This window comes from Physeter macrocephalus, chromosome 8 (genome assembly GCF_002837175.3).
Source record: "Physeter macrocephalus isolate SW-GA chromosome 8, ASM283717v5, whole genome shotgun sequence".
NCBI classification, from domain to species: Eukaryota; Metazoa; Chordata; class Mammalia; order Artiodactyla; family Physeteridae; genus Physeter; species Physeter macrocephalus.
Window position 1 is genome coordinate 59,573,808 of NC_041221.1, and position 24,059 is coordinate 59,597,866.

The 24,059-nt window shown below is 35.8% G+C and overlaps 1 protein-coding gene, 1 non-coding gene and 1 pseudogene across 2 annotated transcripts in view; 1 reads left to right on the plus strand and 2 right to left on the minus strand.

Moving 5' to 3' along the window:
- SLC38A9 (solute carrier family 38 member 9) overlaps positions 1-24,059 on the minus strand; it is a 109,590-nt gene that overhangs the window by 26,669 nt on the left and 58,862 nt on the right. Inside the window, exons 8-11 of the mRNA XM_055086888.1 lie at positions 21,420-21,479; positions 18,613-18,807; positions 15,976-16,083; positions 13,376-13,404 (exon numbers count right to left, since the gene is read on the minus strand). Coding sequence (XP_054942863.1) covers positions 13,376-13,404; positions 15,976-16,083; positions 18,613-18,807; positions 21,420-21,479 — 392 coding nt within the window. The remainder of the gene's footprint in view (positions 1-13,375; positions 13,405-15,975; positions 16,084-18,612; positions 18,808-21,419; positions 21,480-24,059) is intronic.
- LOC112065648 (small nucleolar RNA SNORA18) lies at positions 2,564-2,694 on the minus strand. The gene has a single exon (XR_002892146.1). It is a non-coding gene; the product is annotated as a small nucleolar RNA SNORA18 (small nucleolar RNA).
- Positions 6,681-6,765, plus strand: LOC112065569 (uncharacterized; annotated as a pseudogene).

Consider the following 24,059-nt stretch of genomic DNA (forward strand, 5'->3'; position numbering starts at 1 on the left):
AATGCAGGGGACACGGGTTCGTGCCCCGGTCCGGGAAGATTCCACATGCCGCGGAGCGGATGGGCCCGTGAGCCATGGCTGCTGAGCCTGTGCATCCGGAGCCTGTGCTCCGCGACGGGAGAGGCCACAGCAGTGACAGGCCCGCATGTCACAAAAAAAAAAAAAAGGGCAGAAGACCTGAATATACATTTTTCCAAAGAAGATACAAGATGGCCAACAGGCACATGAAAAGATGATCCACATTGCTAACCATCAGAAAAGTGCAAATCAAAACCACAATGAGATACCACCTCACATCTCACACAAAATGGCTATCATCAAAAAATCTATAAATAACAAATGTTGGCAAGGATGTGGAGAAAAGAGAACCCTAGTACACTGTTGGTGGGAATGTAAATTTGTGCAGTCAATAGAAAACTAAAAAATAGAACTACCATATGATCCAGCAATTCCACTGCTGGGTATTTATCTGTAGAAAATGAAAACACTAATTTGAAAAGATAATGCACCCCAATGTTCATAGCAGCATTATTTACAATAGCTAAGATATAAAAACAATCTAAGTGTCCATCAACAGATGACTGGATAAAGACGGTATGGTATAAATACGTATAATGGAACATTACTCAGCCATAAAAAAAAGAATGAAATTCTGCCATTTGAAGTAACATGGATGAACCTAGAGAGTATTTTGCTTAGTGAAATAAGTCAGAGAAAGACAAACAGTATATGTTATCACTTATACATGGACTCTAAAAGATAAAACAAATGAACAGAACAAAACAGAAACAGACTCATAGATATAAAGAACAAACTAGTGGTGAACCAGTGGGTAGAAGAAAGGGAAGAAGGGCTAGATTAGGGGTATGGGATTGAGAGATACAAAATACTATGTATAAAATAAATAAGCAATGAGGATATATTGTACAGCACAGGGAAATATAATCATTATTTTGTAATGGAGTACAAATATATTGAATCACTACACTGTACACCTGAAACTAATATAATATTGTAAATCAACTATACCTCAATAAAAAAAAATTCAGGTGTCCGACTGAATTTGTCTGACTCTAAAGTCCTTCCTCTTCTATTACTTGAATTTGCCAGAAAAATACTTAGAAAAGTAATCAGGGAAGGGAGAATTTGTCATTTAACATTCTTCAATGGCTAATCTAAAATGCATTGCTTAAAAATACTGAAAATAATTTAAATGTCTACATAGAGGGGAATGGCTAAACTATGATGCACTTGCTCAGTGGTACATATTATGCAAGAATTATGTTCCAGAGAAAGATTTTATGCTACAGCAAATGTTCATAAGTCAAATAGCATGTATAATACAATTTTACTTTTATTTTAAAAAGTGTGTGTATGTGGGAAAAAAAAAAAAAAAGACTGTAGAGATAGCCACAAAGTCTAAATAGTGGTTATCTCTGGTTAATGGAATTTACTGTAAATTAATCACTTACCTACATTCTCTAAATTTTCTATAATAAACACAATAAACATAAAGTTACTTTGAAATAAGAAAAATAAAATAACATTTTAAAAGCACTGCCAATTTTTGTCTTTAAGGTTTGCTAATATAAAAATGAAAAAATTTCTTTCATGTAGAAAAAGACCATGATTTACTCAAAAACAGTGCTGCATCTAGGCAAAGGAGGTGGCAAAGTGGAGGACAACCCATCACAAGTGATTCCTTAGTGTAAAAAGTAGAAATGAAAAAAAAGCCCCCTGGCTTTTTACCATAATATTTTAGGAAAGGAGGTGAGAACAACTACGAATCAAGCAGTAGCTCTAAAAGAAATCAGGAAGTAAGATAGAAAAAATATTACATACTTTTGTTTTATATCAAGTTTTTGTCTGCTAGCTTTCATCTGAATTTTTATCTGTGGAAGCAATTCAAAATGTATTTTTCTTAGGAAAAGTCTCTCCTTCTTCTGTCTATAATCTTTTAAAATTTTACATGTCAGCAACAAAGTAAAATGTGGGGGCAATTCCCACTTCTGTTTTTTAAAAAACTCTTAAATTGGGAATAGAAGCATACTTTTTTTTTTGACATTCTGCAAAGTGTAAAGGGTCTTTTTAAAACTATGTGTTACATAAGCAAAATTATTTAAATCAATAAATTTTTAAGGAATTTCACATGTTCTGATTCTTTCCACAGCCAATCACCTTAGTTCCTCCAAAGTCATAATCTTCAAGATAAGATAGCCCTTTCAAAAAGAAGTTTTACTCAATCCACAGTTATCATGTCAGTCAATCCACAATTCTTTCAGTTGGGCTTCTTTGATCCAGTGGAATATGGATACACTTCAAAATTCCCCACCTGTAATCTCTGGGATCCAATTTCCTCAAGCAATTTACTTTAGGACCACGTTTAGGGTCAGGAGATGGATCTGCCTGGTTCTGAATTTTAGACACCCTCTAAACATGCATCAAGTTCAAATCATATTCACTCCTAAGCTATCACACCCTAGAACAGTACAGATCATTGGGATATAACAATACCTAAGATAAAAAAGAGTTTGACTGTTAGGTTTTTCGGTTTATTTAGCAGCTCTGTCTTGTAGTTCTTTCCCACCGATCTAATACATAGTTCTATGAGTAAAGGAAACCACATAGTTACTCTATGAAGTGCTTCCAATGATACAGGTTTATAGAAAAAGCCCCATCGGGATAGACCTCAACAGAAGGATACTTTCTCAACAAGGAAAAGAACGATCACTTCAGATCAACAGTTAGCATTATATTTATATAATTATATAGAGCCCCAAATTTGGGAGAAGATGATAAAATTATTATTTATACATGACAGGCCTAACTCAAGAAATAAGAAAAATCTCAAATAAATGGTCTAATTTTACACTTAAAGAAACTAGAAAAAGAAGAACAAATGAATCCCAAAGTTAATAGAAGGAAGAGAAATAAAGATCAGCGTGGAAAAAAATGAAATAGAGACTAAAAAGACAATAGAAAAGATCCATGAAACTAAGAGCTGGCTTTTTTTGAAAGATAAAACAGACAAACCTTTAGTTAGATTAACCAAGAAAAAAAGAGAGGACTAAAATAAAACTATAAATGAAAGAGGAGACATCACAACTGATACAACAGAAATATTACAAAGGATCGTGAGGCTACGGTGAACAATTATATACCAACAAATGGGACAATCTAGAAGAGCTGGATAAATTCCTAGAAACATACAACCTACCAAGACTGAATCATGAAAAAACAGAAAATCTGAACAGACCAGAGATTGAATCAGTAATCAAAAACCTCCCAACAGGGCTTCCCTGGTGGTGCAGTGGTTGAGAGTCGGCCTGCCGATGCAGGGTACATGGGTTCGTGCCCTGGTCCGGGAAGACCCCGCATGCCGCGGAGCAGCTGGGCCCGTGAGCCATGGTCCGTTGAGAGTCGGCCTGCCGATGCAGGGTACACGGGTTCGTGCCCCGGTCCGGGAAGACCCCGCATGCCGCGGAGCGGCTGGGCCCGTGAGCCATGGTCCCCGGGCCTGCGCTTCCGGATCCTGTGCTCTGCAATGGGAGAGGCCACAGCAGTGAGAGGCCCGCGTACCGCCAAAAAACAAAAAACAAACAAAAAAAAACCTCCCAACAAACAAAAGTCCAGGACCAGATGGCTTCACTGTGAATTCCACCAAACATTCAAGAATTAATACCAATCCTTCTCAAACTCTTCCAAAAAAATAAAAGAGGAATGAACACTTCCAAACTCATTTTACAAAGCCAGAACTACTCTGATACCAAAGCCAGACAAAGACACACAAAAAAAGAAAATTATAGGCCAATGTCCCTGATGAAGACAGATACAAAAATTCTCAACAAAGTATCAGCAACCCAAATTAAACAATACATTAGGACTTCCCTGGTGGCACAGTGGTTAAGAATCCACCTGCCAAAGCAGGGGACACAGGTCCAAGCCCTGGTCCGGGAAGACCCCACATGCCGCGGAGCAACTAAGCCCATGCGCCACCACTACTGAGCCTGCGCTCTAGAGCCCGCCAGCCACAACTACTGAAGCCCGCGCGCCTAGAGCCCGTGCTCTGCAACAAGAGAAGCCACCTCAATGAGAAGTCTGCACACCACAACGAAGAGTAGCTCCTGCTCACCACAACTAGAGAAAGCCTGTGCGCAGCAACAAAGACCCAACGCAGCCAAAAATAAATAAATAAAATAAATAAAATTTTAAAATACATTAAAAGGATTACACACCATTATCAAGTGAGATTCATTCCAGGGAAGCAAGTATGGTTCAATGTGTACAAATCAATCAGTGTGATACACCACATTAACAAAATGAAGAATAAAAATCATATGATCATCTCAATAATACAGAAAAAGCATTTTACAATATTCAACATCAATTTATAATAAAAACTCTCAACAAACTGGGTATGGAGGGAATGTATCTCAACATAATAAAGGCCATATATGACAAACCCAGAGCTAACATCATAGTCAATGGTGAAAAGCTGAAAACTTTTCCTCCAAGATCAGGAACAAGACAAGGATGCCCACTCTTGTCATTTTTATTCAACACAGTATCGTAACTCCTAGCCAGAGCAATTAGGCAAGAAAAGAAATAAAAGCCATCCAAATTTGAATGGAAGAAATAAAACTGCCTCTATCCACAGAGGATATAATACTATATATGGAAAACATTAAGGATGCCACCAAAAATCTGTTAGAACTAATAGTCAAATTCAGAAAACTTGTGGGGTACAATTTCAACATACAAAAACCTGTTGTGTTTCTGTACACTAATAACAAACTATGAGAAAGAGAAATTAAGAAAACAATCCCATTACAGTTGCATCAAAAAGAATAAAATACCTAGAAATAAATTTAACCAAGGAGTTGAAAGACCTATAAACTAAAATCTATAAGACAATGGTGAAAGAAAGTCACAAATGGAAAGTTATTCCATGCTCATGAATTGGAAGAATCAATATTGTTAAAATGTCCATACTACCCAAAGCAATCTATAGGTTCAATGCAATCCGTATCAAAATTCCAATGGCATTTTTCACAGGAATAGAACAAACATTCTTAAAATGTGTACTGAAACATAAAAGACCCCAAACAGCCAAAGCAATCTTGGGAAAGAAGTACAAAGCTGGAGGCATCACACTTCCTGATTTTAAACTCCAATACAAGATACAGTAATCAAAACAGCATGGTACTGGCAAAGAACAGACATATAGATCAATGGAACAGAGTGCCCAGAAATAAACCCACACATATACAGTCAATTAATTTATGACAAAGGAGTCAAGAATACACAATGGGGAAAGGACAGTTTCTTCAATAAATGGTGTTGGAAAAACTGGGAGACACATGCAAAAGAATGAAACTGGGCCCCTATCTTAAACCATATATAAAAATCAACTCTAAATGGATTAAAGGCTTGAATGTAAGACCTGAAACGGTAAAACTCCTAGAAGGAAACATGGGGGGAGGGTAAGCTCCTTGACATTGGTCTTGGCAGCGATTTTTTGATTTGACACCAAAAGCAAAGGCAACAAAAGCAAAAATAAACAAATGGGACTACATCAAACTAAAAGGCTTCTGCACAGTAAAGGAAACCATTAATGAACAGGCAACCTACAAAATGGGAGAAAATGTTTGCAAATCATATACTGGATAAGGAGTTAATGACCAAAATATATAAACAACTTATATAACTCAATAGCTAGAAAACAAATAATTCAATTAAAAAATGGGCAGAGGACTAAATACGAGCATACCTTGGAGATATTTGGGGTTTGGTTACAGACCACTGCAATAAAGTAAATATTACAATAAAGGAAGTCACATGAATTTTTTGGTTTCCCAGTGCATATAAAAGTTACGTTTACAATATATTTACTATATTAAGTGTGCAATAGCATTATGTCTAAAAAAATACATACCTTAATTAAAAATACTTTATTGCTAAAAAATGTCAAACATCATAGATCACCATAACAAATGTAATAATAATGAAAAAGTCTGAAAATTGTGAGAACTTCTAAAATGTGACCCAGAGATATGAAGTGAGCAAATGCTATTGGAAAACTGGTGCTGAAAGACTTGCTCAAAGCAGGGTTGCCTCAAACCTTCAATTTGCAAGAAAACGCAATATCTGCAAAGTGCAATAAATCGAAGTGCAATAAAATGAGGTATGCCTATAGGCTGTTATCCAAAGAAGACATACAAATGGCCAACAGGTACATGTGAAGGTGATCAATATCACTAATTATCAGGGGCGCACAAATCAAAAACAATGATAGTGCTTGCTCTGGCAGCACATACACTAAAATTGGAACAATACAGGGGCTTCCCCAGTGGCACAGTGGTTAAGAATCCGCCTGCCAATGCAGGGGACAGGGGTTCAATCCCTGGTCTGGGAAGATCCCACAGGCTGCAGAGCAACTAAGCCCGTGTGCCACAACTACTGAGCCTGCGTTCTAGAGCCCGTGAGCCACAACTACTGAGCCTGAGTGCTGCAACTACTGAAGCCCGCGTGCCTAGAGCCTGTGCTCCACAACAAGAGAACCCACTGCAATGAGAAGCCTGCACACCGCAACGAATAGTAGCCCCTGCTCGCCGCAAATAGAGAAAGCCCGTGCGCAGCAACCAAGACCCAACACAGCCAAAAAGAAAAAAAAGAAAAAGAAAAAGAAAACTGGAACAATACAGAAAATATTAGCATGGCCCCTGCACAGGATGACACACAATTCATGAAGCATTCCATATTTTTGCAGTATCCTGTAATAAGCCATAATGGAAAAGAATATGAAAAATAAATATGTGCATGTGTGTGTGTAACTGAATCACTTTACTATACACCAGAAACTAACACAGCACTGTAAATCAACTATACTACAATAAAAAATTAAAAACAAAAACAAAACACAATGATATATCACACCTGTTAGAATGGCTATCATCAAAAAGATAAGAGGTAACAAGTGTTCTTAAGGATGTGGAGAAAAGTGAACCCTGGTGTATTGTTGGTGGGAACGGAAATTGATGCAGCCACTATGGAGAATGGGATGGTGGTTGCTAAAAAATTTTTAAATAGAACTACCATATGACCCAGCAATCCCACTTCTGGGTATATATCCAAAGGTCTATCTTGAAGAGACATCTGCACTATGTTCACAGCAGCATTGTTTACAATAGCCAGGATACAGAAACAACCTGTAAGTCCATCAACAGATGAATGGATTAAGATGTGGTAAACATATACAATGAAATATTATTCAGCCATGAGAAAGAAGGAAATCTTGCCATTTGTGACATGGATGGACCTTGAGGGCATTATGCTAAGTGAAATAAGTCAGACAGAAAAAGACAAATAGTGTACGATATCATTTATATGTGGAATCTAAAAAAGCTAAATTCATAGAAACAGAAACCAGAATCCTGGTTATCAGAGGCTGGGGAGGTAGGGGAAGTGGGGAGATGTTGGTCAAAGAGTACAAACTTCCAGTTATAAAATGAATAAGTTCTGGGGATACAATATATAGCATCATGATTATAGTTAATAATACTGCATTACTTGAAAGTTGCTAAGAAAGTAAATCTTAAATGTTCTCACGACAAAAAAGAAATGGAAATTATGTGATGGAGATGTTATCTAGTGCTATGGTGGTAATCGTTTTGCAATATAAATGTGCATCAAATAAACATGTTGTACACCTTAAACTGACACAGTGTTATATGTTAATTATATCTCAGTAAAGCTGGGGGAAAAAAGAGTTCAAAGTAAGGGAGCTAGAGAGAAAATTTTATATAAATAAATAAATATATATATGAAATCAACTTCTTTCTTATATACCTATAATTGGTTAGAAGATACAGAAAAATTAAAGCATTCCATTCACAATAATAAAATAAGCATACATATTGTTAAAGGTATTCCTAGGCCATAACGAGGAACAACATTAATATTAACATGACAAATTTATATTAAAATATTATAAAACTTCACTGTGGCAGCCATGTAAATGTACTACTCCGATATCCAAGTGAGAACCTGATGCAAGGCATGCAGTGAGCTGATAAACTCCAGCTGCAGCCTCTTTGGGCTGTGCCGACCTAATCAAGAAGTCACACTTTCCCTGGGCAGCTCCTACCCAACGACTGAGCAAAGCAGAGTACTCAGGCCTGACCACTTTTGCCCAACCCTAGACTCCTCTGCAGGCAGTCTATGACAGAGCTTCACATTGGGTTGGCTAAGACTTTCTTAATCTATTCCTACCCAATCCTCCTTCTTTCCTTTTCTCCTTTTGTAGATCTGAGCTACAATGTGGTCTGATGTAGCTACCTACTCCTGCTCGCCCTCCTCTCTTTCACAAATGCTCCCCTGCAAAATTCTTGTACTTCTAACTCCATTTTGATGGCTGCTTACTGATATTGGAAGTTGTCTAAGGAAGCAGACAGTGAGATGGGATTTGGGCATGGGATCAGTCATCACCCATCTCTGAATTACCATGTCAGCAATGCTTTAGCGATATCCCAAGGTTCTAACAGTGTTTTCACTATCATTGCTTTTCTACAGATTCTGTTGATTCAAAGAGGCTACAGCACCTCTGACCTCAACTTACCTTTTATGAGGGTGGTATTTGACTGTAGCAGCTCCATTATGAATCCTATTTTTAGGCAGGGAATTATAGGACTACTCTTCCTCTACCCTATTGACCTAGGGACACAGAAGCCTAATTCTTAGTTCAGCCAATCCCAAATAAGGGAGAAGGAGGGTCTCATAGCCAACCAGAGAGTTATTTCTAGCTTAAAATAGAAGACTCTTCATGATCTGGCCTTTGCCTCTTTATCCGTGTCTCCTATTACTTCACCAATAAGTATTCTTTCACTTCAGCCATCCAAATTCTTGTAATTTCCTAAATGGGTCACGGTATCTCAGGCCTTAACTGTTTCTTAAACATACTGATCCCTTGACCTGGCATAAACCCATTCCTCCAATTCTTCATTTAAAGAACTCCTTTTGGCCTTAAAATACTCTTATTTAGAACACATCTCTGATTCCTAATTCTTATTTATATGCAATTCCTCTATACTACTATGTCTCTTGTGTATCTTCATACTGTGATCATTAATTCACAAAGCAGTCTTACAGCTCAACTGCAAGCTCCCGGATAGCAGTGGGCCATGTCTTTTTGGACAATGCATGACACATAATCAGTGGCGTTCATTTATTTTCATAATAAAGGACTCTTGGCCACGAAAGTGGTCAACATTCTACTTTAAACGGTTCTTCAGAATGATTTTGCTTTTTGCTAAGATTTACTAGTTTTTGATAAGCTCTTTTCAATTTAGCTGATCTTTCCTGTCTTTTGGAGCACTCAACATCTATTACTTCTAAGATGCCTCGTGAATCAACTTGTTAGTTGATTCTTCTCTAATTAAGGCAGGTGATACCACTGTTGTTTCTAACTTGTCAAATTAGAGTGAGTGAATATCCAGTTTTTTCCAATTAACCAACAAAAACACTGAGTAAATTTCTTGAAAACCTAAGATTATCTTTAACAGCTCTATCGAGATATAATTTACATACCTTTCACCCGTTTAAAGTGTACAGTTAAAAGTTTTTAGAATATTCCCAGTTGTACAACCATCACCACAATACCTTACTCCTTTCTGTTGCCAAATAATATTCCATTGTATGGATATACCACATTTATTTATCCATTCATCAGTGATAGATATTTGGACTGTTTCCACCTTTTGACTACTATGAATATTGCTGCTATGAACATTCGCGTACAAGTTTTTGTATGAAAAATATGTCTTTTAAAGAATCCAGACATTTATACCATGATCAATGTGTAGTAAATTAAAGAAGACAGATTCCTTCACAAAGTGGTTTTAAAGAAGCCCCAAACCTCCATCATTCTCAAACTGCCTACTTTATTCCTCTGAGAAGTCATATTAAGAAAGGAAGTAAGCAGAGGGGGAGAAGATAATTGAATACATAAGACAGGTACTTAGAAAGTAAAAAGAACTCCTATAAATCAATATGAAAAAAATAGAAAATGGGCAAAAGACTTGAAAAGGCACTTGACAAAAGAGGAAATCCAAATTGGCAATGAACATATAAAAAGGTGTTAACTTCATTAGCCATCAGGGAAATGCAAATTAAAAGCACAATACCACTACACACCCACCAGCAAGGCTAGATGAAAAAGAAAACAGAAGTGTTGATTGATGAAGACGTGGAACAACTAGTACACTCAAACACTGCTGGTATGAATGTAAATTGGTACAACCATTTTGGAAAGCTGACTGGCAATATCTGCAAAAGTAGAATATATGCATACCCTTTGACCAGTCAATTCCACTCCTAGGTTTATATTCAAGAGAAAGCAGGCATATCTGTTCACCAAAAGATATGTAAGAGAATGAAGAGTGCTACAATAAACATAATGGTCGAAAATTGGAGACTACTCAAACGTCCCTTAATAGGAAAAAGATAAACTGTGGTATAGTTATAAAATGAAATACTAATGAGAATGAATAAACTACAAATACACACAACAATATGGCTCAATATCACAATATAATGTTGATCGGAAGAAGCCAGACACAAAAGAATACATACTGTATATTCCAATTATAGTCAGTCAAAAAACAGACAAAATTAATCTTTGGGGTTAGAAGTTAGAACAGGTGGTTATCTCTGCAGGGAGACAGCAATTGGTAGGGAGAATGAGAGGGACTTCTGGGGTGCTAGTAATTTCTGGTTTTGATCTGGGTGTTGGTATATCTGGTTTGTTCAGCTTGTGAAAATTTTGTGAGACTTTACTTTCTGAAAATACCTTTATTGTACTCTAACAGTTGAATGAGAGTATGGTGGGATTTAGAATTTTAAGTTAAAATAATTTATTCTGAGACCTTTGATGACACTTCTATTGTCTTCTAACTTTCAGAGCTGTTGTCTGATACTATTCTGATTCCAGACCTTTTGTATAGACTTGTTCTTTGTCCCTGAAAGCGCTTCTCTTTATCCCTGGTGTTGTAAAATTTCATAATGATGAGCTTTGGTGTGGGTCTTATTTACAATGCTGGGCATTTTGGGCCCTTACATCTAGAAACACATGCTCTTCAGTTCTGGGGAAATTTCTTAAATTATTTCTTTGATAATTTCCTCACCTTCATTTCCTTTCTTCTCTATGAAACTTTTTAGCTGGATATTGGGCCACTTGAATTAATTATCTATTTTCTCATCTTTTCTGTCCTATTTATTTTTTCCTTCCTCCCTCCCTCCCTTCCTTCCTCCCTCCCTCCCTCTTTCTCTCCCTCCCTTCCTTCCTTCTTTCTAACCATCCATCCATCTGTCCATCCATCCACCCATCCATAATTTCTAGTCTTTTGGGGAAGTTAGCTTTATCTTCCAAATTTTCTTTGAATTCTTAATTTCTATTACATATTTTATTTCCAAAATCAACTCCCCATTTTTCCTTCCTTGCTTGGCATCCAAATATTGTTTCATGGATATCACTGTCTTTTGTTACTTTGAGGATGTAATTTTTTGGAATTTTGCTTTTGTTCCTTCTTATTATTTTTCCCTTTAAATTCCTTTTTTATCTTTCATTTTTAAAAAAATATTTATTTATTTATTTGGTCGTGCCGGGTCTTCATTGCAGCAGGCAGGCTCCTTAGTTGTGGCATGCGAACTCTTGGTTGCGGCATGCATGTGGGATCTAGTTTCCTGGCCAGGGATAGAACCCGGAACCCCTGCATTGGGAGCATGGAGTCTTAACCACTGCACCACCAGGGAGGTCCCCTTTTTATCTTTCTTGTTTTATTTTTATGTAAGAGGTTTTTCCCAAATATCTAGTGCTCTTTGTATGTTTGTTTATATTTAAAAGTGAAGCACTAAAAAAATGCATACTTAGTGGACATCTAAATGGTCTGATACAAGCAAGGTACCTGCCATTTCTTTGGTAGAACCCGAATATCTGAGACTCTAGGTCTTTCCTCTTGGGCTTAGTTTCTCCTGAGAAGAATCCTCTATTATCCTATGCTATCAGCATTCTGGGAACCAAGGAATAAAGAAAAGAGAATTGGAGGGGTAGACGGTGGGGTATGGCCTCACCATTCAGCATATATGCTTTTCACTTAACCTGTTTTCAGACTAGAGGCTTATTCCTACCCTTTTGCTGTATTTGGCAAACCCGAGTCCAGACAGTGTCTGATTTAGTTTCTTCCATCTCTTGCTAGGTTGAAGAGGGAAAGGGGATGGATTATAGCTAATTATTCCTGATACAAACCTTCAAGGAATTCTCCCATTTTAAGCCCTTCTCCTTATCCTTGCCTTCACAGTTAACCAATTTTCTCCAAATACTCAGGCTTTCAAGAATTGTGTAGTTCAAACTGGCCTCCTCTCTACAGGTACTTACATTTCAGCTTTCTCTGCTTTGCTGTCAGTTACCAATCATGTATCAGTTTTCAAGCTTCTAAAAATCTGTTGCTCTCTCTCATTTGCTATTGTCTCTTCTATAGAGTCTCTTTGTGTTTGTTTTTTACATTTTTTTTTTAATGTACATGTTTTAATGGGATTTAGAAAGTAGTGGATATAAACACATTTACTCTTAATAATTATTTATTGAGCACTCATTATATGCCAGAAGTATTATAGGCCTTGGGGACACAATAGTAATAGAGAAGTATAAAAAACCAAAAAAACATTTCTTTTCTCAGAGAGCTAACATTCTAGCTAAGGGAGACAGATACACAGGTAAAAAAAAATAATACAGGTATTTCTTACCATCTGAACTTTCACTACTCGAATTCAAGAACCAAACAGATTCGGAAACAGTTCTAGGTAAGTCTCTTGTTATCTTAACGTCTGCTACTTTTTATCTGAAACTCAGGAGCTAAGTTGATTAGAATAACAGATATGCCTCAATATTCCAACTAGTCAGAATCAAGAACTTAATAGATTTAGATGACCAGGGATACCTGCATATAAGATTTGGTAGTGATGAGGGCTCTAAAGAAAATAAGGAACAAGAAGGAGGTGTGAGAATGGGCAGGAAGTCAGGGAAGACCTCTCTAACAATACCAACCATGTAGATACCTGAGAAAAAGACAACAACATTTCATGTACAGGGAATCCTAAGTGCAAAGATTCTGAGCTAGGAGTGTGCTTGGAATTTTTGTGGAACAGCAAGGAAGACAGTGTCGTTGGAGTGGAGTGAATGAGTGGGAAAGTAATAGGGGATGAAATAAAAGAGGATGCCAGGAGTCAGATCATATAGGGCCTGTGGACTATGATAAAGACTTGCCTTTATTCTGAATGAGTTGGGAAACCATTAGAGGCTTCTGAAGGTTGTTTCAAAAACACCACTCCATCTGCTAGGTGTAGAACAGACTATGGAGAAGGAGACAAAGGGGAAACAGTGAGACTAGTTATGAGGCTACTGCAATAATCTGGCTGAGAGATTAGGAGCTTAACATAATTCTTTTTGGTGGAAGTGGTAAGAAGTAGTCAGATTCTCAATTTATTTTACAAGTAGAAAATAGATTGTGCAGATATGGGGGGTGGAAAGAAAGAACAGTCAAGTATGACTCCAAAGTGTTTGGCCTGATCAAGTGGTAAATTGGAGCTACCATTTTCTGAGAATGAGAAGCCTGGGAGAAGAGCAGGTTAAGCAGGCTGTTGGGAGGGGGTGGATGAGGAAGAAAACAAGTATTTGATTTTTGTAAATTAAGTATACAAAATGGACATCCAAGTGGAGATGTAGAAGGGGCAGGTAGATATATGAGTATGGATTTCAGTGGAGAGATCTGGGCCAGAGATAACAAAAATTGGGACTAGTCACCATATAGTGTGGTGACAAGATGACATTATTTAGGGAATAAAGGTAGAGAGAAGAGGGGTTTGTGTACTAAACCCTGGATGACTCTATCATTTAGAGGTCAGAGATACGAGAAGGAACAGTTATGTAGAAGAATCAAGAGAGAATAGGGTTTTAGAAGTTAAATAAAGAAAGTATTTTAAGATGGAAGGAGTGAACAAATGTGCCCCATGCTGCTGACAGGGTGAGTAAGAAGAGGTGTGAGATTTGGTCATTGAGTTTGGAAGGATGCAGTCATTGGTCATCAGTCAGTGGAGAGATTGGAGCAAAAGTCTAACAGAAGTGAGTTCAAGGCAAAATGGAAGGAGAAGTAGAGACAGTGAGCACAGACAACTCTTACAAAGAGTTTTTCTTTAAACAATAGCTAGAGGGGAATGTGGGGTCATATGAGTTTTTGTTTTTAGATTGGGAAATAGGTGTGTATACTGGAAGGAATAGTTCAGTAGGAAAAATCTGATGATACATGATTAAAAAAGAAAGAATAACTGCAAAAGTGAAGTCCCTGAGGAGGCAGGAAAGGATAGGATGAAATACATGAGTAGGTTTTTCTCATTATTTTTCCAATTACCTGGGAAGAGGGTGATGGGATCTGCCGAACTGAAAAATAACTTTTTAGAAACAAGAGTACATAAAGATTCAATTAGAACTAGAAGTTTATGAGAATTCTTCATCAGGACGGTAAAGATTCACACCCTCCAATTCTCTGATTTTTAATTAGCCTTTACTGAAAAAGATTTATGACATATTTTCTTTCTTAAGAAATTCTTCAATCACAATAATTTCAGGACCACAAGTATTTGCATGAACCTCTTTTAGACCTCATGATTCTCCCCTCATATCATTTAGAAATGAAGTAAAGTGAAATAAATGGCTTGATATCTATTTAGGTATATTCCCTTTTCTATCTTTTAAATAACTATTTATACTCTCCATTTCTCCCATATTTATCTCTAATGCCCTATCATTAGCAGAAATGTTCATCACTAAGCCTCAATATAAATCAATATGGATCTACTTTTAGAAAATAATATCCTAGACTATTTTTATTAATCAATGGAAGAACTAGCTTAAAGTTGCCATTCTCATCACTGTCCAATTTTAAATACAATCTGTGAGAGAAGATGCCTTGCAAGCCCCAGTACTTCCTTTATCCTGAATTTACACTGACTTTTTAGTCTTTGTGGGCTTCTAATAGAAATTTAAAAAATCAAAGCTGATGCAGCCAGATGATCTGAAAACAACTAACCATGATAACATAAATAACACCTTCCAATGACCACCAACTCAGCACACCTGGAAAACTCAGCAATGTTGTAACAAAAGAAACAAAAGGGGTGGTAGACAACTATATTTGCAGGCTTTAGAGACTAACACCAGAAACTGAATAGAGATCTGAATTCTAGACTGCCAGAACAAACAGTCGAAGATTGGAAAGAAAGCAGTCTTTTTAAACCAACAACAGAATTTTGTACTGCTCTCCCCTTATTATTCGTTTTTAAGATACAAGTGTAATAGTTACTTCCATTTTCTAGTCTGGCTCCTCATTTAGCATTATCCATTCATTGCTTCATGGTGCTTCTATCATGTCCAAAATCCTCTAAATTTGGGTGAAACTTAAGAAATTGCCAAGTTATAGCCATGGGGAAAAAAAAAAAGGTGGGAAAGAACACTTAATAAGCACCATCCTAATTAGCCTGAAAAACAGCAATATTAAAAGAAAAAAACCCATAAGGGGAACAATGATGTTAATTACCAGTATTATCCACATATATTTATCACTGACTATGTTCTAAGTCTCTGAAATTCTAAGGGTACGTTTCCTCAGAGACAGTCTAGAGAATGAGTTCCTGATTTTTCAATTGCACTGTGACTTTAATTCCCAAGTAGAAATGACAAAGGGTACTGGTTATCCCTAACTGCAAGAAAACCACAGTAATTTCAACTGTACTCCTGTTTTTAGCTTAACAGCATTAGTAAAAGTGTTCATCATAAAATCTACCAATACTTGTTTTATAGTAACAATAGTTAACTGAAGATCACATTATTGTAATTTATTAATTTTTTACTTGGGACAAATAGCTCACCTGGGACAAAAAATTCTGTTGGCATAAACCAATGAAACTCCAAATGAAATCCCAAGCGAATAGCCTTCAAGGTGACAAGAAATATCAAGTAGAGAATGGAAACTGTGCCTGTAAGGAAAAATTCAGAAACCATTTATCAACTTTGTTTTACAGACTATTTCAAAATCAAGTTTTGTTTCTACATTCTCAGCATAGTTTGGAAAATTATTACCTTTGTTGTTTATGCCCATTAAAACCCTGGTAAGATCTAAAGAACAGAAACAAGCTATGTGAGCTATCAAAAAACAAAGCAAAAAACTATGTAGTAGGCCTAAGAAGAACTTATGAGCTGAGTTTAGTGGAAGATACATGCAGAGAGTCCATTATAAAATTGTAAGGTTACATAGGAGAGAAAAAACAACCTGAAACTGGCTCTTATTCTTTGTATTGAAAGTATTAGAGGGGAATTCCCTGGTGGTCCAGTGGTTAGGACTTCTTGCTTTCACTGCTGAGAGCACAGGTTCAATTGCTGGTTGGGGAACTTCAAGATCCCACAAGCTGTGTGGCATGGCCAAAAAATAAAGAAATGAATAAAAAATTTTTAAATGAAAAGGAACGGGTAAAATTAACTAAAAAAAAAAGTATCAGAGACAGTCAATAAGTTGGAAAAGTCTGTCAAAATATTTAGTATAAGAAGGAAAAGAAAGTAGTAAATGTGGATCATAAACTTATTTGAGAAAGGCAATAAGCTACATAATCCATGAACAATCTGATCTACCATCTAGATGAAGTTTTGATTGAGCAGTACTACCTGCTAGACGGAAAGATTCCAGATTCCATTCACTGTGTAAAGTAAATGCCCACTTTATGCAGGGTAAAGTGGGCATTCAGAATTTCAGGATTTTTTAGTAGTCTAGATGTTAGAGCATTTAAGGAATTAAGTCCAATCATTATGGAGTAGAGTCAAGAAATCCAGAAAGGTTTCTAGAGGAATTAGATTCTAATTTCTCTAAAGAAGCTATATGTAGTTTTTTTTTTTTTTATATGTAGTTTTAAAAGGGAAAGTACCAAGAAAAAGGGCAAAAGAAAAATATCCTTAAGGAGGTAGAGAATAATTAACCTGGTTAGAAGCCTAGTGATTGTTTTGCCCAACTGAGCAAATTCTTCTATAAGTTTACATGCTAACTTTTAAAGATCTGTTCCATGGGAAAGTAGGCAAGCAAATCAGGAAACCACAAATGAGCTATATAAGCTCTACTGTGGGTTTGGAGGTTAGCAGATTCAGAAAGGATGAATACAAGAGGCTAAAGCTTATATAACCACAACTCTTCATTTTCTGTGTGTGTCTGTGGTAGTCAGTCTTACAGTGAATCCTGTTGTGAGGCAGAGGTATAGAGAAATATCCTTACCTCCTCCTTTGGTCTTCTGAAAACCCAAGGCCACCTCCTTGATGTGATGAGTAATTTAATTATTTCATACTCTAGGCTGCCTACCAAGAGGTCAGAACTATAGGGAGGAGGTGAAATCCTATTATGTATTTAGGTTATCAATTCTTTATGAATGATATCCTTGTTTTTAGTTAACCAGATCTGAGCTTTCATAGGGGTTCCTTTTCTAAAACAGGTCTCACAGAAAGAAGTCTGTTCCTTTAAGGAGGCAATAGTGTTCTAAGAAAGAAAAAGCACAGAGGAAGAGAGCAGAAGCAGAATAAACCTAAGGAGCTTCAGCTAGAGAACAATACCCCAGGTTGAAAGTCAAGTGATAATTTTGTGCTATACTCTTAAATAGATACTGTAGGAAAAAAATATTCCATAACCTCCCTTAGTAAGTTCTAATATTTCCAACCCTTAGAATTGAGAATTCCTAAAATATCTACTTTGGATCTCTCCTGCTGAAATCTTAGTCTACTTCCTCTAGCTGTTCTCTTAGAGGAAATGAGGAATAGTTGTTCAGTAAGGATAGAATGGAAACCCCAGCAACTCATCCTTTTTTTTCATTTGATTGAACCGGGTCTTAGCTGTGGGAGTTGGGCTCCTTAGCTGCAGCTTGAGGGTTCCTTAGTTGTGGCATGCAAACTCTCAGTTGCAGCATGCATGTGGGATCTAGTTCCCTGAGCAGGGATCGAACCCAGGCCCCCTGCACTGGGAGCACGGAGTCTTATCCACTGTGCCACCAGGTAAGTCCTTTTTTTTTTTTTTTAAATGCATCCAGCAACTCATCTGAAAAAGGGACTTGGACTTGAAATGGTCATCTATATTTTTCTTTTTTTTTTTTAAAGATTTTTTTTTTTGATATGGACCATTTTTAAAGTCTTTATTGAATTTGTTACAATACTGCTTCTGTTTTATGTTTTGGTTTTTTGGCTGAGAGGCATGTGGGATCTTAGCTCCCCTACCAGGGACTGAACCTACTCCCCCTGCACTGGAAGGTGAAGTCTTAACCACTGGGCTGCCAGGGAAGAGCCCATCTATATTTTTCTCTCTTCCAAACTCCATAAAGAAAACCAAAAAGCAGGGTAACATATGCATGGACAAATTAAACATAGATGAACAGGCCTGGAAGGTAACTATTGATATTTCCCCAGTCAGACCATATTTCCACAGAATCCAGCATGTATTCTACTACAAAGAGGCTCTATGACACAGTGCCTTGGCTTACCTAGGATATTAAATTTTGAAAAAAATGAAGGAGATTTGAAATTAAGCAGTGGCAGGAGGAGCCCTATGAGGTAAAAGGGCACTGTCTTGGACTTATTCCACCACTTTTCAAACTGCTGGAGTCCCGAGTCATTGGTGTAGAAAATCATAGAGCCATTGTCAGGATGGTCACCACTCCTGGCACTTGGACAAATCACTGCAATAGGGAAGCAACAGATTAGAGAAGGCAACAAAGAACAGAAAATGACTACCCCCAAGACTGACACTTGTTCTGCCAACCTCAATTTTTACCATGAATGCTAAGTTTCTTCTTTATGGAAAAACATAGAGGGTTATATTTAGATATATTAGCAACCTTTTAAATTTATTTTTATTATTTATTTTTATTGAAGTATAGTTGATTTACAGTGTTGTGTTAGTTTCAGGTATATAACAATGCGATTCAGTTATTTATATATTTATATATTCTTTTTCAGATTCTTTTCCATAATAGGTTATTACAAGATATTGAACACAGTTCCCTGTGCTATACAGTAGGTCCTTGTTATCTATTTTATATATAGTTATATTAGAAACCTTTTACCTATAAAAAAGGTAGGAGAATGTTAGAAAATTTTGAGATATAGCCTTAATTTCTACTGGAAATTATACAATTATCCTACCAAATATCCTTTGGTCCCACTGCTAGAGAGAAAATACTGGGTTGGATGATATTTGATCCTATTTATATAATAATATAAGAAATATCATACAGGTAATTGTTCACTATGTTAATAACCCACACAAAGGCCAAAGAACAGGTTTCTTCTAACAATAAACAAAATCTCTGGGTTTGGAATAAAAAGAGGACACCATCAAAACATCTGCCTTGGTATTGCCAAAATCTAATTATTGCTTATAGCTTAAGAATCTTGAATTCCAGCAATCCAGAGTAACTGTCCTGGACATTTATCACACCTGTAGCAGCTTAAGAGCCCAGACGATATCCAGAGAACTGGGAAGCGAGTAAAACGTATTTTTCCTAACACTGATCTTCTGTTAGCAGAGAGGATACAAATCATTCTCACTGTGTTTCTCGTTTCGTAACAGTACTTTTTCTAATAATCAGCTCTTTGTAAAGAATGTTTAATGCTAGTGAAAAATGCTGACAAACGATTTTATTCTCTATCCGTTATTTCGCATACCACAAAGCCAAGCGATTTTCTTTCACCTTCTTTCTTAGCACTTTAACATGCACATTTTTCTTCTATGCTCTGGAGAGAAGTAAATTAACTTGAATTTTTGTGCTAATGACTGTGCTAATAATTACAGTGGTAAAGAGCACAGGCTATGGAAGTATATTGACTGAATAAAGAATCTCGACTCTGTCACTTAATAGTTATGTAACCTTGGGCAAGTCATTAACTTCTCTGTACCTTGATTTCTGCACAGAAAATGAGAGAAAAGATCTACCTTATGGAGTTGCTGTAAAATATTTAGAACAATGCCTGCACACAGTAAGTATCCAATAAATGTCAGCTGTAATTTTTAATATTAACTGAGACAGATTGTTTCATACTCTATTTAATACACTGTTCAAAATAAACCAAAGAATCAAGAAGTGCTACTATCAGCATATCACTATGCAAACTAAACTGACTTTGCTAATGGTGCTCTCCAAATTATCACTGTAATTGTGATATTTATAACTCAACAATGAACTCTAGTGAAGAAATCCTATTAGGTATTAATAAACTAGTTTTATCAATTGATATCAGAATAGCTATAGTAAAATGAATTTCTCTTTTAAGACAAGTATGTGACTTGGTCTTTTGAAAACTCTGAGGTAAGGAACAGGGTGCAAGAGATATGTGTTTAAATTATACTAAAATACTTTAGTATAATTATTGAAAAGTGTATATGTGTGTGTTCACAGAAATAAAGCTGACACTTCACTCATTTTCTAGTGTTAACAAATGACAGGTTAATCAGTTTAATCAAGGGGTAAAATAAGGCACTGAAAAGAAAACATGGGAATGTACGCTTTATGAGAGGAGAAACTCTTGTCTGTCCATTATATCCCAGAGCCTAGAACAGTTCCTCACAGGTAATAGGCTTAATAAATATGCATTGAATGAATTGTCCTCTTAGTGATCAATGTGTACCTCCATCAAAATGCTATGAATTCAGTATCTCTGAAACTTAAACACATAAAAGCTTTAGGTGATGTTAGTTAGCTTTTCTATTCACTTTTCCTATGACTGCCATATTGGATAAACCCATAGGCCACAAACGTTTATTTTTAATAAATTAATTAAAAGAAACTTTTCTAAGAAATTAAGGTGTTTTTTTTGGACAAATCTTTAATTTATTTTTCTGTATTTAATAACCTTGGTTCATTATTAGGAAATTTAGGTCACAGATTTGTATATCTTAAATATTACTAACTAAAACAATAAATGTCTAAAACTAAGTTAACAAACTGAGAACTATGGTTCTAGACTTCCAAAACAATTAGCAGTGATATAGGTTCTTCAAAATGTGTATTGATCACAGGCAAATATGGATACTATAGATGTGAGCTATAACTGTGAATTGAATAATATGAACTAAATATTGTTTAGCTCACATTAACACAAAATTTTGTGGAGTTCTTTTTTTTTTTTTTAAACATACTGACTGCCAACAATTTAATAGTGGCTTACTTAACATAATGATTTTATGCTGGTCATTTACCTAAAATAAAGTTATAGGTTCTACCTTAAATCATTTTTGAAGCGAGGTGATGAATAAAGAAACAAGCCAAACTTTCAATTCCAAACTACTTACCAGGGTTGCTATCGTTGGTGCTCAGTATAGCATCTGTGTCATTAATGTGATGAATAAAGTCTAAAAATTAAGGGGAAAATATAGTTTAATACTGAATGAAAGATGCTAAACCAATCACCCTCTAAAGTCTTTTACCTATAAAAATCTTTTAAGATCTACTGTGTGGTAATATTACCTAGTACACTGAACAAAAGCTACTTCACTGTTAACATAGCTTTACCTTCTTCAGCTTTCCCTACTTACAGGAACAATGTCATTGGTGTCACAGTCCCACTGTGTTTCACATGACTGAAGATTTTTTTAAAGAACTACCCACAAAGCTGAATTTAGTTAAAAGCCCTGGAATAAAGACAGTGTGCACAATTTTTTTCACCTATACAGACACTAATTTATATAAGTATAGTTACATCTTATATAATAAAGTTCTAAAGTCTGTAAAAGCGGTAAAGGCAGTACTCGTAACAGCTGAGTTTATCTGAAAATTCACTTAAAGTTTTTACAAAGTATAGGACGTGCTATTATAAACTGAAGGCTATATAGTAATTACTGCTCACAAGCACCATTAAGTAATACTAAAAGAAGTAGCAAAACAAAAAGTTAATGCAGATACCTGAGCATTCGTGTCATTCTACAGTGAATGAGAGAATGGGTAAAGAATATGTTTTTACTTGCCTGAGGGAATTTACTTTATTCTGTTTGATGTTAACCTTTTATAACTTTAGTAAGCATTAATAAAAGTAATGTAAAACTTAAAAATAGGATGGCAAAAAATGCTGGAGTAAGTTAAATATGTGAATTATTCATCTCCATTGTACATTAAATATATGAATTATATTGTAAGTTATATAAAAGTTAAATATGTGAATTATTCATCTCCATTGTAAAGTAAGTTAAATATGTGAATTATTCATCTCCATTGTACGCCTCTCAAGATAGAATGAAAGAAGTAGTCTAGTGCTCTAGGTTTTTACAGTTATCTCCAGGGCTTATTAGTGATTTAAGATCGGAAGTTATGAATCTTTAAGGAATTCCTGGTGCCAAAGACTTACATAACGCTAGTAAAACCTTGATACCAAGTATACTGGGTTGGATGGTATTCTCCCCAAATCCATGTCCACCAGAAAACTTAGAATGTGACCATATTTGGAAACAGACTCTATGTAGAGATAATCAAGTTAACATTAGGTTATACTGGATTAGGACAGGCCCTAAATTTAGTGACTGATGTCTTTAATAAGAACAGGAAATTTTGGACACAGAGACACCGAGGGGAGATGGCCATGTGAAGGCAGAAGCCGAAACTGGAGTGATACACCTACAACTCAAGGAATACCAAAGACTGCCAGCAGTCGATCATCAGCAACTAGAAAGAGGCAAGAAAGGCTTCTTCCCTAAAGGCTTCAGAGGGAGCAGAGAGCCCTACAGATATTTTGATTTTGGACTTTTAGTTTCCAGGACTGTGGGAGAGAACAAATTTCTCTTGTTTTAAGCCAAACAGTTTATGGTAATTTGTTACAGCAGCCCTAATACATCAAGGCTCAATGAGGACAGTATGAGAAAGAAAAACTCTAGGCCACTATATCTTATGAAGAGACACAAAAGTTCTAAATAAAATATTACTCCCACTCCTCCCAAAAGTAAACTGAATCCAGTAAGAAAATTTAAAATATACATCATACTTACAAACTAATTTGTTTGTCCCAGAATATAAGTATGATTTAAATATTATAAAATGTATTCACTTAATTATCCATATTAACAATTTAAAGGAGAAAAGCTTTACAATCATTTCAAGAGATGTAGATTAAGTATTTAATAAAACCCAGCACACATTAATAAAAATGATTAAGAAAACAATAGGCTAGAACATCTCTGAATTACTAAAGGGTACAACCCTTTGATCCTACAACTAATGCAATATGTAATGGTAAAACAGAAAGATTTCCTCAGGAACAATATAAGGATGTCTACCAGCACTGCATCCACACAACTTTAGAGTTTAAAAAAAGTTAAATATATCTATATGTGTAAACATATATACATGTGTGTGCATGTGCCTGTGTGTATATATGTATGTATATATTAAATATAAATGTATGCATATAGATATGAATCATTCAAAAAATAATAACTAGAGAGGAAGAACTTTTCACTATTCATGGATGACATAACTACCTAAATAGAAAATCGAAAGTGAATCTACAAAATTATAAGCAATAAGAGTTCAACACATTTACTAGATTCAAGATAAATATTAAAAAATTAGTTTTTTTATTATAACAGCAACAAATAATCTGAATTTTTTATAATTAAAAACTATATCACAAGAAGCAAGAAAAACTGCAATTCTGCAGCCTGTGGAAGGAAAAGCACATTCACAGAAAGATAGACAAACGAAAAGGCAGAGGACTATGTACCAGATGAAGCAACAAGAAAAACCCTCAGAAAAACAACAAAATGAAGTGGAGATAGGCAACCTTCCAGAAAAAGAATTCAGAATAATGATACAGAAGATGATCCAGGAGCTTGGAAAAAGAATGCAGGCAAAGATTGAGAAGATGCAAGAAATGATTAACAAAGACCTAGAAGAACTGAAGAACAAACACCTAGAAGAATTAAAGAACAAACAGATGAACAATA